The sequence below is a fragment of the Littorina saxatilis genome, linkage group LG12, assembly GCF_037325665.1.
Source record: "Littorina saxatilis isolate snail1 linkage group LG12, US_GU_Lsax_2.0, whole genome shotgun sequence".
In the NCBI taxonomy this organism is placed as follows: domain Eukaryota; kingdom Metazoa; phylum Mollusca; class Gastropoda; order Littorinimorpha; family Littorinidae; genus Littorina; species Littorina saxatilis.
In genome coordinates, this window is record NC_090256.1 from 74,156,053 (window position 1) to 74,172,337 (window position 16,285).

Genomic DNA, 16,285 nt, shown 5'->3' on the forward strand with positions numbered 1-16,285 from the left:
CTTATTTTTGTGAAATTCCATGACTTTCCATGACTTGAATTGAAATTCCATGACTTTCCAGGCCTGGAAAATTAAAAATCAAATTCCATGACTTTCCAGGTTTTCCATGACCTGCACGAACCCTGGTTTTTTTTTTACATTTCCGTCACACAAAAATGTCTCATCTGACTCACCGGCTTCATGATGATGATTCGCTTCAACGGTTTCTGCTGCAGGAGCTGACGTTTCTGCTGCCGTCGCCACATAAGGGCGAAGACGGTGATGACGATGACGATGAGCACGATGAGGGCAGCCGAGGCGCCGCCAATGAAGCCTGGGTCCTGGTAGATGAACCTTCCCGAGCCGTTGCCTATGGACGGCTCTGAGCGTGGCTCTAGCATCTCTGGCAACACACGAGAGCAAAGGCGTGAACGTTCAAGTTAGTGAATTGTGAGGAGGAAAGATGTAAGATAAACTCCTCGTCAGATGTCATTAAAACCATGGATCTATTTGGCGATGGACCCATGTTAAGGATTTGTACTACTACACTTTTGTTGTTCATGCCTTTGAAACAAGACTCCCGGAGCATCAAAGTAATATATACACAAAGCTCATATGCGTGTATCGGTAGGAGTCTTCCTACCTCGTATAGAACGATGTTCACTTTAGGCTCAGTTGCGACCACTTGCATTTTCACCATCGAGACACCAACTACTCTGATACCCTGCTACAACGCACACACGGACGCAGAGACAGAGACACGAACACGGACAGACACGAACACGGACAGACACGAACACGGACAGACACGGACAGAGACAGATACACGGACAGAGACAGAGTCAGAGAGACGGACAGAGATACGGCCACAGACACTGACTGATAGACTCAGACAGAGATACGGACAGAGACAGACACACGGACAGAGACAGCCACAGACGGACAAGACACAGACACAAACGCAGACTCACTTCTGTCTTCAACGACGGTGAGCAGAGCGCTGCCATACTCTACGCCTATGGCGTTGGACACGACACAGGTGTACCAGCCGGCGTCGTCCATCGTGATGTTGTGGATGATGAGTTCCTCGGGCTTCGTGTTGTTTACCGTCGCCGTCTGCGTTAGCAGGCACCACAATGAGAGAGTTGAGGTTAGCGCACAGGTCAAGACACTGTCTTTGTGATTATGTTAAAAATGATGCTTACAATTAGACATAATAATATAAGCGCAAGACAAGAACTTGAAGAAAAACGAGGACAAAAAGTGAATGGTGCACGCAAGGAACCCTGAGAATAAAGAAAGTGTGAGAAAAAACACCCGAAGGTAGACGAATCAAAAAACAAGAATTGTAGGTTATTGTAACGTTTAATTATTGACGAAACAAATCATATTTTTAATTGAAGGAAGACGAATCATATACGCGAGAAGTGAGGGAACGGAAAAAGAATAACAAGGGAGAGAAAAGAATGCATTGAAGATCAAAAACAGGGAAATGCGGACAGAGAGAAGCAGACGACGAGGAGAGGGGGTTGCGAAATACAAAGTCGGGCGGAGCATAAGGAAGTACGTTGGAGGTGAACACAAACACGGGAAGAAGGCGAGATGCAGAGGGAGGTAATAAAAAAAATATATAAAAAAAAGAAGAAGGAAACGAAGAAGGTGGTGGGGCGTCTTTGAAGCACACAATTCAATTTATTTCACCTGCCAATTTATTTAATACGACAGCTTTTCACAAATCATGTTGGCATTGGCAGGATCGTAGATAAGCACGAAGATGACATTTTAACAAAAGAGATGCAAACACCAACAGGTTACAAAATTCAATCATTGAATCATTTCAGTCTAGCCTTCTTCCACAGTACAATTCCATAAAGTCTCAAATGCTTCAGATAACAAGCAAGGGGCTGGACTAGATTGTGAAATCAAGAAAATGACAACACAAAAAAAAATAAAAAAAATAAACAGCTGTACTCAAGTCATGTAGGAGGAAGGAGTCGGGATATTACTTGTCAAAAGAGTGATAAATATTGACGTGAACAAAGTCGTCTACGTCATGGCAGCCAAAGCTTGTTTTCTTTGCCTTCAATCTTGTGTCCGTTTGACACCCAACAGAGCTGTTCATAACGATTTGGATTTGTCACGAACAACATCGCCTTTTGCGACACACCGATAAGAGACGTATGTTATGAAAACTACTATTCCTGTCCTTCAAAGCCATTATTTTTTGTAAATGATCAAGGCCGAAATCCAACTACTTTATTGATATAAGATTGACCTCGAGTCCGCCCCGCTCACCTCCCCCATTTGGAAAAGAAAAATATGCAAAAGATGTTTATTTAGAGAAATATTGTCAATATCTGTAATGTAACCATCTTTGGTTGTTGTAATACATCACATTTGACGCTTCTTCTGAAATAACTGCAGAAATTTCCCCGTTGTGCCAATAAATCATTTTTCTCGTTGTGGACCCATTCTGCGTTTTAGAATTACGGGAAAAAGAAAAAAAAGTCATAATTTAAACTAAACAAAACCTACTTCGCAAATACACCAGTCCAGTTAACCCCTGCAATCTTCAGGTCCTAATAAAGACAACAAGACAAGGCCACACGGCGAGAGAGAGGGGGGAGAGCAGTAGTAAAGGTGTCGCCAGGCAAGGCCAGGATCGCCAGGGGGGCCGGGGACCTATGACAGCTGAGGCGATGAATTGCCTCGTGTGACCCGGCCCTTTTCTCTCTGATGGCGATCGCGACGTGTCAAGCTGTGACATCATAAACCCGGCCACAATAAATGTCCACGTGCCCAGCTCCTACAACTAGCACCGTCTGCACGTACGGGACTCTATACTGACGGGGAAAGAGCGAAACTATAGGCTGCAGATAGGAGAATCATTGGAAAGTAAGGGCTCTAAATGCTTATGACATGAATAAAAAAAAACAAGAATTGTAAGCTACTGGAACGTTCCAATAACCTACTATTCTTGATTTGTTATTCTGAATTTTGGAACGTTAGGAACGTTAGCAGTCTCGTTAGCAGTCTATCTGTTTTTGAATGTTTGCATATGCCATGTGAAAAAGAGTAAGTGACAGTTGTGCGGAACCAATGTCCTGGCACCTGAGAGAATTACAAGCATTGAAATGAACAAGCGACTTTCATCCTCGAAACTATAATTATGCTTGGGGCTTGGGATTCTGGGATCTCCATTTCGACGCAATGTGGTTTATACCTACTTTTTAATGGTCACTGTTGATTTAGGCCAACACAAAGTCGTCACCTTGGGCATTAAAATGTCCGTGAAATCGTACATTTCCATACAAATCTCGAGACATTACTGAAAAGATTGTTCAAAACTATGAAGAGTCTTGTCGTCTTGAATCCAACTCGACTGAACAATAACTGATTCCAGTAATCCCGTTATACTTGAGAATATGACCGAGTTCGAATCCGACAGACGTAGCAACTGCAGTATACTTCAATACCTTGTTCAAAAGACAGGTCTGTCATATTTCTTCGCAAAACAGTTTTCATTAGACTGACAGACGGACATTATAGAGAACACATTTTGACCCCCGCCTCCCCCCTTTAACCTACACTACAGAATTCAAGAGGTCATCATGTGATGCAGTTTTGATATGTATCTTCAAATTAAAAAGGCTAATGAACCGCCAACACGTGCCCCGGTATCAGCAAAGACAGTTTATTTTGCATAACAAAAGCGGTGCAACAATTATTTTGACCGAGTTTATTTTGCGGTTGACACAGACCTGGGTTAGTATTCAAAAGGCGTCTTGATAATATCACTGAAATTTGCAACTGTTTGAAAGGGTAACAAAAAGTTCACTGATATTAAGGGAAATAGGATACGTGTCGTTCGCTTTTGGCCATCTCCTTCGTCCAATAATCCTGAGATAACCTTGCGGTGAAACTGGGGGAAACGCCAACACGAACTGCGCACATAACTCTCTCTCTCTGTCTCTCTTTACAACGGATTCCAAGTTCTGTTTCATTTTCATTACTTTATTATCTTGAGGATTATGTCTTTTTAGCTTTATCAAAAAGGAATGATTATTCCTTAAAGATACATTTTTCTCGTGCGTGTAAGTTTGCTTAATTCAGAAAAACAATTAACTCTGGGCAGAATGCAGCTACGCAATGGGTTTTGGTATGTGTTAAAGTGTGTGTGTGTGTGTGTGTGTGTGTGTGGGGGGGGTGGTGCTATGCCCTGTGAACGTCTGGACAGATCTGAATGGCTTATAGGAGCGTGCCTTTAAACAGGTGGCCCTGTCGATTTCACGACATTAATATGCAACTGTACTCCATGACTCCTTCTCCAGTTCGTGTCTGGCCTTGATTCTGCCTCGTTTCCCCGTGTCACAAAGGGCAAGTAACCTCTGTCCTCTCCCATTGTTTGCTCCTTTTGTCACCTTCACCTAATTAATGTATACACAGCCTCATTTCCTGCATCCGTCAGCGGGGTATATATTTTATATATTACCCGCACGTACAGCCAGAGATTTGCCGACGCACGAGAACTCGTGTCATTGTGTCAAAATCCTAGCCTCAAGGGGAGAAAGGACTGAATTTGAAAAGAGGTTAGCCCTAACCCTAATTTGTGTTCGTCTGTGGTATTGTAACAGCATTTTTATTGATGATTGACAAGTTTGCGAAGACAGGATTAACTAACGATGATAAAATACACTGCTACACTTCAAACACAAAACAGTCACACACAAATGTCAGCGCTGTGACCTCTTTTTAATGGTAATCTGCACACACCACAAACAACAAGGAGAGGAGACCAAAAGGGAATACACGCAAGGAAGGGGCGAAATGACGTCACTGAAAACGTTCAACCGTCACAACATTTGTAATCAAAGTATCATTTGTCGCATTTTCTTATTTCCTAGGCAGCGGAACCTTTTTACACTGTTCCCCCCATACTTCAATTAACAATTGCAACCGTTTTTACAATAGAAGTATATTGACAGCATGTATCTTGAACTTTTGAATGAATGAATTATTTTCGTCTCATCGAATTAAATTACAAAATGTGAATTCACCACATCAAAATTTCGAACTTATTCGTAAACAAAAACCAACTTGTATGCTATACTTTACAGCTGCTCATAGTCAAATAAAATGTAAAAAAAAAACATTTAAAAAAAACCATGACTGGTAGAAAAGTAAGCTTTCTTTGTGATTACACAACACATAACGGAGAAACAAAAACGACTCATGCCACTGTTGAGTTCATGCGTTCAGGGGGGAGTGTCAATATAACCATGCAGGGTGGGCATTGTAAAGTCTCGACACTAGTTTTGTCTTTTCGTCAGCATTCAAAATGTCCGCATTGACGAGTTAATCCGCTAAGACAAGCACACGCTGTTAGTTCGTGAGATGCATTTGTCAACATTTCAATTCGTGCACCTGTTAGATATCTGCCTTCGGGACTTTGACTGCAGAAATTGTCTGGGTTTAGATGATAACCTTGTTTTATAACACATCGTAATTCCCATCTGTTTTTGGAATAACTTCTTGAGCTTTCTCCGTACAGGTAAAATGTTCAACACCATTACCAGACAATGGTTAAATCATTTGTATTTAAAATGCCTTGAATTATGTAGCAACAAAGCAGAATTACAAATTATCTTATTGGTCAGTGTGTTGTAGACAATAATGATCGTGTATGTTCAATACCATTCAGGTTTCATGGTTATGTTAGGGTTTTCGTAATATTTACATGATGACTGATGATCATAGGACACAAATTTCATAAATATATTGAGAAATAAGAAAAAGAAACTTCTGAAAAATTAAAAAAACATCCCCCCAAATATCAAGAAGTAATAAAACCAAATTGGAATATGGGCAAAAATAAGATCCAGTAAACTTCAAATAGGGCAGATGGTAGCAATTTCAGTTTCACAAAAGCAGAAGGTGTATTTACTGATGTAACGGGTCAAGGAGAAAAACGTCATACTCAGTTCAAGGCGAGGAGTTTAATTCAACATGGGCAAAGCTTATGAGAAAACGAAGACGGGAGGAACGGGAGGAAAAGGAAGAATAATTCTTATATATAAATCAGCAGAGTCTTGAAATGGGAGGAGAAGGGTGAAGGGGTGGTGGAAATTCAGTAAATCCAAACCAGAGACTCTAAAGGGAGAAGGAACAGAAAAATCTACACGTGAATCGACAGTTTTGAAAACTGTGAGACAGACATAAGTGTCGTGGTAGGTGATGTAGCGGTAACGGTAAACTATGGGGGTTTGAAAACCATAGCTAGATTGGCAATAACGTACACGATAAAAAAAGCAGCCACAAAAAAAGAAAAAAGCTGACCAAGTGATCAAACATTGTCGTGATCCATCATGTGAAACGGCACAGCTGAGACATGCGGGACACATGTTACACATTCCATGCCTTCAACAATAACATTCATGAAGCAAGGCGATCAATCAAATGGGCAACATTTTCGCCTTTCATGGGCACATTAAAATTCCAAGCCGGCGAGGTAAGCTTTGAATGTACCCAAATATGTAATATAATTATACACACATGTATGAATTGAGAGAGAGAGAGAGACAGAGAGAGAGAGAGAGAGAGAGAGAGAGAGAGAGAGAGAGAGAGAGAGAGAGAGAGAGAGAGAGAGAGGGAGAGAGAGAGGAGAGAGAGGAGAGAGAGAGAGACACAGAGAGAGAGAGAGAGAGAGAGAGAGAGCTGGGGTGGGGTCATGCGCGTCAACGTGTATTATTCCATAGTGATTTTTAACGAAAAAAGACAGAACTGAACGAGCAAGTTAAAACGAATGTATATTATAAAAAAATAACGACCCATTAATAACAACCATAACATTTTGCTCCATATATTAGAACAAAAAGAGCACTTTGCATTCACTAACAACATCAAATCGAAGGGGGTTTGCTGGAAATCTGACGTCACAATGTCACATGACACAACATTCAAACACACACGTCTACAACATGTCAGGCGAGTATACTAAATCAGACTACTTTGAGTGCCCTTGGCAAACTCTCAGGCGTTTTATCTACAACAGCAACGTAGGCACATTCCGTGTGAAAAGGAATCTAAACATTATGTGCTGTCACTGCTTCGTCACACACACGGTGACGACATAAGTGGCATATTACACGTCACATGACATCATCACTGCAATACAATGACGTATTACAACACTATCATGAGCACAACATCTACGTGCCGAAGCAAGACAAAATTACCTCTTTTCCCTGCGACTGTGTCTGAAGACACCAACGGACAAAAACATTTTTTTTTTAGAGAATCCTTCTCAAAATATACAGGCAGTACACATATTTCAGCAATCTGCAAAACAATTCGCTTAAAACTGCAATATTGGGAAAAGTAACACATGCCGATTCAATTTAAGGCCAAAAATTAATTACAGTTAAACCATACGGAAATATAGTCGTACAAATCAAATTCAAAATCAGAAATGTGTTGCAGTTTAATACAGGAGTGGTAACAATTTCTCCGACTCACAGATTACTCCAGGTGAGTTGAAAACGAAGGGCAACAAAAGGTGTGTAATTTCTCACCTGTATGACGGTGACATAGGGGTCCCCATCCTCCGACTTGTAGCTGTTGTTGACCTGGTAGTGTTTGAGCCACTGCAGGTGGGGGTGGTAGTCACTGAGCACGATCTTGCACGTGAGAGTCGCCGTGTCCCCCACAGCGACCGTCTGGTTCTTCGGGCCCTCGATGATAGGCTTGTGGTTCAACCGCTCTGTACAATGCAAAACACGATAGAAAATGGGTCAGACTTCTCGTCAAACAAACTGTGCAATGCACAACAGGGTAGAAAATGGGTCAGACTTCTCGTCAAACAAACTGTGCAATGCACAACAGGGTAAAGAATGGTTCAGACCTCTCGTCAAACTAATTGTGACTACACAAAGGTACTGAACGAACACATAATCTATTGATGCCATATTTTGCAGAGAGCAAGCAGCGTCGTCCAAGCTCTGTCTTCATTTTGCCATTATCATTTGAAAACCCAACACCTTGAAGTACTTGCCAATGTTTTGTAAAGTCATTTATCAAAATGTCCATACAATAAATTATTGTGTTTTTTTTTAATAATAGAGGTGATGCTTCCATGAAAGACGATTTTCCCCGAGTACGCAGTACTAGGGTCCAACAGACTTTAATTGTGTGTCTGTGTGTGTGTGTATCTGTCTGTCTGTCTGTCTCGACTTAACAGCTTATTGCTGGGAAACTACTGGGCGCAGTTCGTTCAAAAGTTGATACACTAACTTGATAATAGGTCCGATTGATCGTATTAAAACTTCATAATGTTACCTGGGACCTAAATGCCCCAAAAAACACAAAAGTTCTTGACGGTTGGACGAATTCAATCGGAGCGACAGCCAGCCATTGAGCTGATAGAACAGCCGAACGCGTGCGTCATGAAAAGCATGCGTATCGCATGCGAGACGATTTGCAAGCCAGCCAGCGGGTGGGGATTAATTTGGTCTCGGCAAAGAAACTACAGTGCAGGTTTGGTCTCGGTGAGACTGAAAGAGAGACAGAGAGCACGAGAGAGAGCGACAGGGACAGTGTGTCAGTGATTCAAGGTGGTGGCTTGGTGGCCAAAGGGATCTGGGTTCGATTCCCGGCATGGGCGGTCTATTTTTTTTTAATTCTTGTTTACTATTGTTTATTATGAACGTTTTAATGGTTTATTTTACTCTAATCATTTTTTTAATTGTGTAAAATCAATAAATAATTTTTTTTTTAATTCACGTGCACAAGACAAAAACTTTCATACTGTGCCAAAGTGATCCGAGTTCGATTCCCGGCATGGGCGGTCTATTTTTTTATTTTTTTTTAATTCTTGTTTACTTTTGTTTATTATGAACGTTTTAATGTTTTATTTTACTCTAATAATTTTTTTAATTGTGTTAATAAAATTTTTTTTTTTTTTTTAAATCCACGTGCACAAGACAAAAACTTTCATACTGGGGGAGCGAGCCAGTCTGAAGAGTACTCGGGTCCAGCGCCAGCGTTTTTTATAATACTAGAGAACAGCGTCATCCGAGACAACAGACATCAACCGTTATCAAAGATACGGTCACTTATTAATTCTGTAACTAATACATCAAAACCAGACATACAGAATCAACAACAGACAGCAGCATGGAGAAACATTGATAGAAAGGAACAGAGCACCATGTACGTCATTCACAGGCAAAAAGACATAGACGGGTATCTTAACATTATCTCTTTTGAAGACAGCAGATTTTCAGCGCGTGCGCGCGCACACACACACACACGCAAACAAACGCGCGCATGCACGCACGCAGCCACGCAACGCAGCGCACCCCCCCCCACACACACACACACAATTTCCACAATGTCACTGACATCCCACCGAGTAACGCCGTAAAGATTACTGCCAGCATCATCATACTAAAAACACAAGAAGACGTAACGTGCATTACGCCCTCTACATCAACGCGAGTTTTCCTGGAGTGAAAACTGCCGACAGGTACACATCATAAAGATAAGGCATCTTCACACAATTCACGACAGACGAGCGACCACCTCGCCTCCTCCCCAAGCAGCAAATCAACACCTCTTCAAGATAGACGACAATTTTATTTCCTGCAGCATTCACCCTCGTGAACCCTCGGAACATATCAGGCCACTTTATCAAGGCGCTCTTTTTACGCTTCTTCTTACGCTACACACGATACATTGGCCTGCTGGTGCTAGCAAAACAACTCTTTTCTGTGTTTTCTTTTACTTTTCTTGCCTTTTTCTTCTTCTTTTTTTGTGTCTTTGCTACAAGTGAAAAGGCAATTCTAGAATGTTGCGCTGTCGATAAAATCACAGACATACTCTGTCGGGTTTTATCGATTGTAGAAGAGTTGCTTTCCCTTGTTTTTTCATGTAAACACCGAGGCAAGCTACACGTAACATTATTGTAGGCTTTCCACAGTGTTTCTATGAACACAAGGGAAAGTAACTCTTCAACAACCCACACAAACTTGACAGAGTTATTTCCGAAACTCGTTTTATTGCCATGCCTGCATCATGTACCGGGGTCAACCAGCACGATGACGTTAACCGTGCGGTGTAGGGTACACTGTAAATGGTAGTGTTCCACTATTGAACACCTTTTTTTGTAACAAGTATTGAACTAAGCTTGACATAGTACATATCTCTACTAGCAAAAGGTAGCACATGTTAAACACTATAGGGTTCAAATGAACACTAATATTTACCACGTGCTATCTTTTGTTTCCACTATAAAACACTGTGTTCAAAACTGGTTACAGAAAGGGGGGTTTGTTTGTTTGTTTGTTTGTTTGCTTAACGCCCAGCCGACCACGAAGGGCCATAACATTATCAGGGCGGTGCTGCTTTGACATATAACGTGCGCCACACACAAGACAGAAGTCGCAGCACAGGCTTCATGTCTCACCCAGTCACATTACATGGGTGAAACTGATCAGTGAAACAAAGACTCAGCGATGTCCGGTCACTGTGTGAGAGAAAATACGGATCGGATCGCCGACGAATTTTTTTATTTTGTTAATTTTTTTTTAAAGATTTTCAAAATAAGGAATTCCTTATTTGACCAATTTCATTTGGTGGATTTCCGCCCTAAGGCGGAAAAGTTTCACCCATGACATTATTCTGACACCGGACTAACCAGACCTAGCACTAACCCCATAATGCCAGACGCCTGGCGGAGCAGCCACTAGATTGCCAATTTTAAAGTCTTAGGTATGACCCGGCCGGGGTTCGAACCCACGACCTCCCGATCACGGGGCGGATGCCTTACCACTAGGCCAACCGTGCCGGTCACAGAAAGGGGGGTTCAAAATGGAACACTTCAGTTTTAGAGTGTAGTGTGCAAAGTGTGTGTCCACTCAAATGGGACAATTCAGTTGAGAGTGTAGTGTGCAACGTGTGTCCACTCAAATGGAACATTTCAGTTGAGAGTGTAGTGTGCAAAGTGTGTGTCCACTCAAATGGAACACTTCAGTTGAGAGTGTAGTGTGCAAAGTGTGTGTCCACTCAAATGGAACACTTCAGTCGAGAATGTAGTGTGCAACGTGTGTCCACTCAAATGGAACACTTCAGTTGAGAGTGTAGTGTGCAAAGTGTGTGTCCACTCAAATGGAACACTTCAGTTGAGAATGTAGTGTGCAAAGTGTGTGTTCACTCAAATGGAACACTTCAGTTGAGAGTGTAGTGTGCAAAGTGTGTGTCCACTCAAATGGAACACTTCAGTTGAGAGTGTAGTGTGCAAAGTGTGTGTCCACTCAAATGGAACACATCAGTTCAGAGTGTAGTGTGCAAAGTGTGTGTCCACTCAAATGGAACACTTCAGTTGAGAGTGTAGTGTGCAAAGTGTGTGTCCACTCAAATGGAACACTTCAGTTCAGAGTGTAATGTGCAAAGTGTGTGTCCACTCAAATGGAACACTTCAGTTCAGAGTGTAATGTGCAAAGTGTGTGACATCAGTTGAGAGTGTAGTGTGCAAAGTGTGTGTCCACTCAAATGGAACACTTCAGTTGAGAGTGTAGTGTGCAAAGTGTGTGTCCACTCAAATGGAACACTTCAGTTCAGAGTGTAATAAGTAAAATGTGTGTCCACTCACGAATGACCTCCACCGTGAAGGTCCAGTTGAGGGAGCCGTAGGGGTTGCTGATGACGCACGTGTACTCTCCGCTGTCATCGGGCAGCAGGTCCCACATGTTGAGACTCCACATCCTCATCTCGTTCTGCACACATTGCGTCACATCATGTTACGTCACGTCCCCTCAATTCGCATCACATCATCTTACGTCACATCTCACATCATCTTACGTCACATCCCCTCACATCGTTTTACGTCACATCCCCTCACATCGCGTCACACCATGCTACGTCACCTCCCCTCACTTCGCGCCACACCACATTAAGACACATCACATCATATTACCTACGTCTATTAGCATAAACTCGTGTGGAAGCACGAACCTGGTTCATCTTGCTTGAGGAGAAGGGCTTGCCGCCCTTGAGCCAGGTGATGTTGGGTGTGGGGTTGCCCTTGGCCGGACAGCGCAGGTCCACATAGCTGTACACCGTCCTGGTCAGCGACTTGATGTCCGTCATGCGGCTTGACCATCGCGGTGGACCCTCTGCGCCTGCAACACACGCGAAGAGGGCAGCGTCAGACGTCAGTCAAAACCACAGTTCAAGCAAAGAGGGTAAAGCTTCTACCCTCTTTGGTTTAAGTTTCAATAAGACCAATTTCTTTTTCTTTCCTCTAGGATGGAGATATCAGTCGATGGATCCTCTACTGAATTCTAGGAGAGAAAAAAATGTGAGGGCAAAATATCCAGCTTAAAATTGATGCTAGATTTCATTCACTGTCTCTTAATAAAGAAACAATTAGCTGACGATTTTTAAAAAATAGAAGAAAAACAACCACATTTAGCTGTGTTTTTGAATGGGTAATACATCGTATAAAAGGAACAACACTGCAATCAAATTCTAGAAACATGAGGGTAAAATATTAAGCTTAAATTGGAGCTAGACTTCTTTCTCGCAATGAAAAAAAAAAAGAGGTGGGGATCGTTAAATAATAGAAGAAAAATAATCACATCCGGCTGTGGTTTTTGCATGGGTAATACATAAAGTGAAGAATGCTGCAAGTAAGGAGAAAAGAATGTCTTGGAACTACCACTCCAGGTTAATGGCTAAGTAGGGTGACAGCGTGCAAGACATTAAAGGGTACAATTGGACCGTGACGATTGGATATGAGCATGCTTTTAGCGCCAACTTGAATAGTCAATGATAATTTACTCACACATACATGCCGAGAGAGAGAGAGAAAGAGAGAGAGAAAGAGAGAGAGAGAGGAGAGAGAGAGAGAGAGAGAGAGAGAGAGAGAGAGAGAGAGAGAGAGAGAGAGAGAGAGAGAGAGAGAGAGAGAGAGAGAGAGAGAGAGAGAGAGAGAGAGAGAGAGAGAGAGAGAGAGAGAGAGAGAGAGAAAGAGATTGATTGATTGATTAAACTTTATTACAGAAGGATGGTGATTTTAGGCATTGCCTAGTCTTACAATCTGAGAGAGAGAGAGAGAGCATCCCGAAGACCAGTCCTAGCCCCCCACCCCTCCCGAACAAATCCCACCAAAACAAAAACATTACAAGGGAAGCATTAATTCTAAAACACAACACACAAAAACCTCTTCCTTCTATTATTCTTTGCCCCAAGAGGCGAGTTGCACTAGCTTTTGACCCGAAAAGCCACATCACAGACATATGCAAATCCGCATCAACACCACAGAAGACCTTTATTTACAAGTGCGCGGCGTAACTCGGTGACGCTAGATGACACAGTCCCGCAAAGCATCCAGTTCAACAGTCAGTGCGAGGAGGCATGGTTAGCAGGCAGCGGGGAATTTGTCAGTCTTCTGTTTTCCCCCTCATCGCCACCCGTCGAATGCACCTCTTAGCTTTGTATCAACACCGCATTCCTCCCGCCGGGTGGCTCGGTGCACGCATCGGGTGGATTGACTGCCCGCCTAGATACCCATAACCCCCCCCCCCCCCCTTCTCTCTTACCGATCGAGTTGATTAGAGAGCGACGAAAGGCATTCTAAAAATGTCACATCTGATTGAACCGAGACTCAACAACTGCAAAATGTCAAAAATGCTACACGGAAATTCCATGACAGTAAAAATGATGAAAATGCTACATCTTAGGGAACTGATAATCAACGACTGTAAAACTGCACTCAAAAAATCAAAAAAATCCACACCAAGACTCAAGTAAGGTTGGAGAGCACTAAAACTGGCTGTACAAAGGCTATAGTTGCCTCGTCCGACTTTCACTAAAATCCGATGACTGTAAAAATGCTACACATTCTGCACCGAGACTCCCATCACCGTAAGAATGCTAAACATGATAATTATGTCTGGGTGCAGTAGGACTCAGTGGTTATAAGAATGCAAATTTGGTACATCCGGGTAGCATTTTAACCCAGTGTCTTTCATCGCGAAAAACAATGCAACTTATTCATGTAGCACTAAAATCCAATGACTGTAAATAAAACAAGTCGCGTAAGGCGAAAATACAACATTTAGTCAAGTAGCTGTCGAACTCACAGAATGAAACTGAACGCAATGCCATTTTTCAGCAAGACCGTATACTCGTAGCATCGTCAGTCCACCGCTCATGGCAAAGGCAGTGAAATTGACAAGAAGAGCGGGGTAGTAGTTGCGCTAAGAAGGATAGCACGCTTTTCTGTACCTCTCTTTGTTTTAACTTTCTGAGCGTGTTTTTAATCCAAACATATCATATCTATATGTTTTTGGAATCAGGAACCGACAAGGAATAAGATGAAAGTGTTTTTAAATTGATTTCGACAATTTAATTTTGATAATAATTTTTATATATTTAATTTTCAGAGCTTGTTTTTAATCCAAATATAACATATTTATATGTTTTTGGAATCAGAAAATGATGGAGAATAAGATGAACGTAAATTTGGATCGTTTTATAAGCTACCAAGCTGAAATGCAATACCGAAGTCCGGGCTTCGTCGAAGATTACTTGACCAAAATTTCAACCAATGTGGTTGAAAAATGAGGGCGTGACAGTGCCGCCTCAACTTTCACGAAAAGCCGGATATGACGTCATCAAAGACATTTATCAAAAAAATGAAAAAAAACGTTCGGGGATTTCATACCCAGGAACTCTTATGTCAAATTTCATAAAGATCGGTCCAGTAGTTTAGTCTGAATCACTCTACACACACACACACAGACACACACACACGCACATACACCACGACCCTCGTCTCGATTCCCCCCTCTACGTTAAAACATTTAGTCAAAACTTGACTAAATGTAAAAATAGAAGACTCGCTGTACCCCTTGCATAATATGCGTTGCACTAAAAACCCGTTGACTGTAAAACGTTGCATCTGACTTGCACTGAGGGTCGAAAAACGCTACATCTGAGTGCACTGAAATCGTGTGACTGTACTGGAACGGCTACATTCACTTCCACCGCCTACACCATTAATGTTGTGTCGCTTTTTTGACACTGATGAAGGGGCCGGAGGGAGGAGGAGGAGGAGGACGGGGATGAAGTAGGGCTGTGAAAGAAGTTACGGAGATGGAGATGGGGGGTCTTGGAGGCTGAGAAAACAGGGTGGAGGTGCCATACAATAGCTGCGCAAACAGCAGCATTTCCCCCGGCAAGTGAAGGCTGGCGTCGCACCTCCCAGGCAGCGGAACTGAGGGTCGGGAGCGCCGATTCCACTCGCATCTTGACTCCCCATGGCCACCCCGGGCACCCCAAACCCACTGTTCCACATCCGCCAAATATTTTGAGGTATCATTTATACCTCTTGGCCACAAAAGCCTGGGCTACTGATACCTCCTGCCACAAATTCAAGAGGTGCCACTTGTATTGCAGTTTGTGACTGAAAGTTACAGTGAAGGCATTTTTTTTCTTGATTCCCTGACAGCAACAAAACATTTGTGCTTAGTGTTGGCACCAAGAGGGCTACTAACCCCTAAGCACCGTCCCCCCTCCACCCCCTTCATCGTCATCACAGCGACAACCCAAACAACGACAGGGATTGGCACAGTGGGTGCACACACGGTGAGAAACAGAAACAGAAACAAATCAGCCACCCAGCGAAACTCGAACTGAAAGAATTCCACCATCGAGTTCACCTACACGGTTAAAGCATGCGAAGAATGTATTGAAGGCAACAGGCAAAATCACCTGCAATTATCCTCAAGAAAGGCGCATTTAGCTCCCTTCCTTTTGACTTTTTTTAAATGAGAAGTAGAGAGGTATGAATCACAGCCCAACTATTTTCAACCGTCAAGAGTTTAACTATGATTAGAACCCTATGTTCCGAGTGCAAACAATTGGCTTGGCATGTCGTTGAGTCACAGTTACAAATAAGATAATTACTGACAGGAAAGACAAAATTGCTGTCCATTATATACGCACTTGACAGCAGCGATAGCTCTTGTCGAACATGATAAGCAATTTCAACGTGGAAGAATTAAGATTTTATAATTATTTTCAAGGGGGACGTGATTCAAAAAGTTGGGCATTACATAAACCAGAGACTACCTCGTAATAATCCCCAGGGTCCCCACTGGTTTTTAGAAACAAAATTCCATGACTTTTCCATGACTTTCCATGAGCCTCAATAACATTTTCCATGACTAGATCCACAGGTCGCCATTTCCGAACACGCAAACTTTTTACGTCTTGTCACTGCCAGTTTTGACACTGGCTTGCT

At 42.5% G+C, this 16,285-nt stretch overlaps 1 protein-coding gene across 3 annotated transcripts in view; it reads right to left on the bottom strand.

Annotated features, from left to right (window-relative positions):
* LOC138983237 (fibroblast growth factor receptor 4-like) overlaps window positions 1-16,285 on the bottom strand; it is a 96,725-nt gene that overhangs the window by 25,080 nt on the left and 55,360 nt on the right. For 2 of the 3 annotated variants that reach the window (XM_070356656.1, XM_070356654.1), the window contains 6 exons: window positions 11,989-12,155; window positions 11,627-11,750; window positions 7,551-7,738; window positions 7,215-7,235; window positions 951-1,095; window positions 174-382 (listed from right to left, as the gene is read on the bottom strand). In XM_070356656.1, coding sequence (XP_070212757.1) covers window positions 174-382; window positions 951-1,095; window positions 7,215-7,235; window positions 7,551-7,738; window positions 11,627-11,750; window positions 11,989-12,155 — 854 coding nt within the window. The remainder of the gene's footprint in view (window positions 1-173; window positions 383-950; window positions 1,096-7,214; window positions 7,236-7,550; window positions 7,739-11,626; window positions 11,751-11,988; window positions 12,156-16,285) is intronic. The other variant, XM_070356655.1, reaches the window with a different exon arrangement.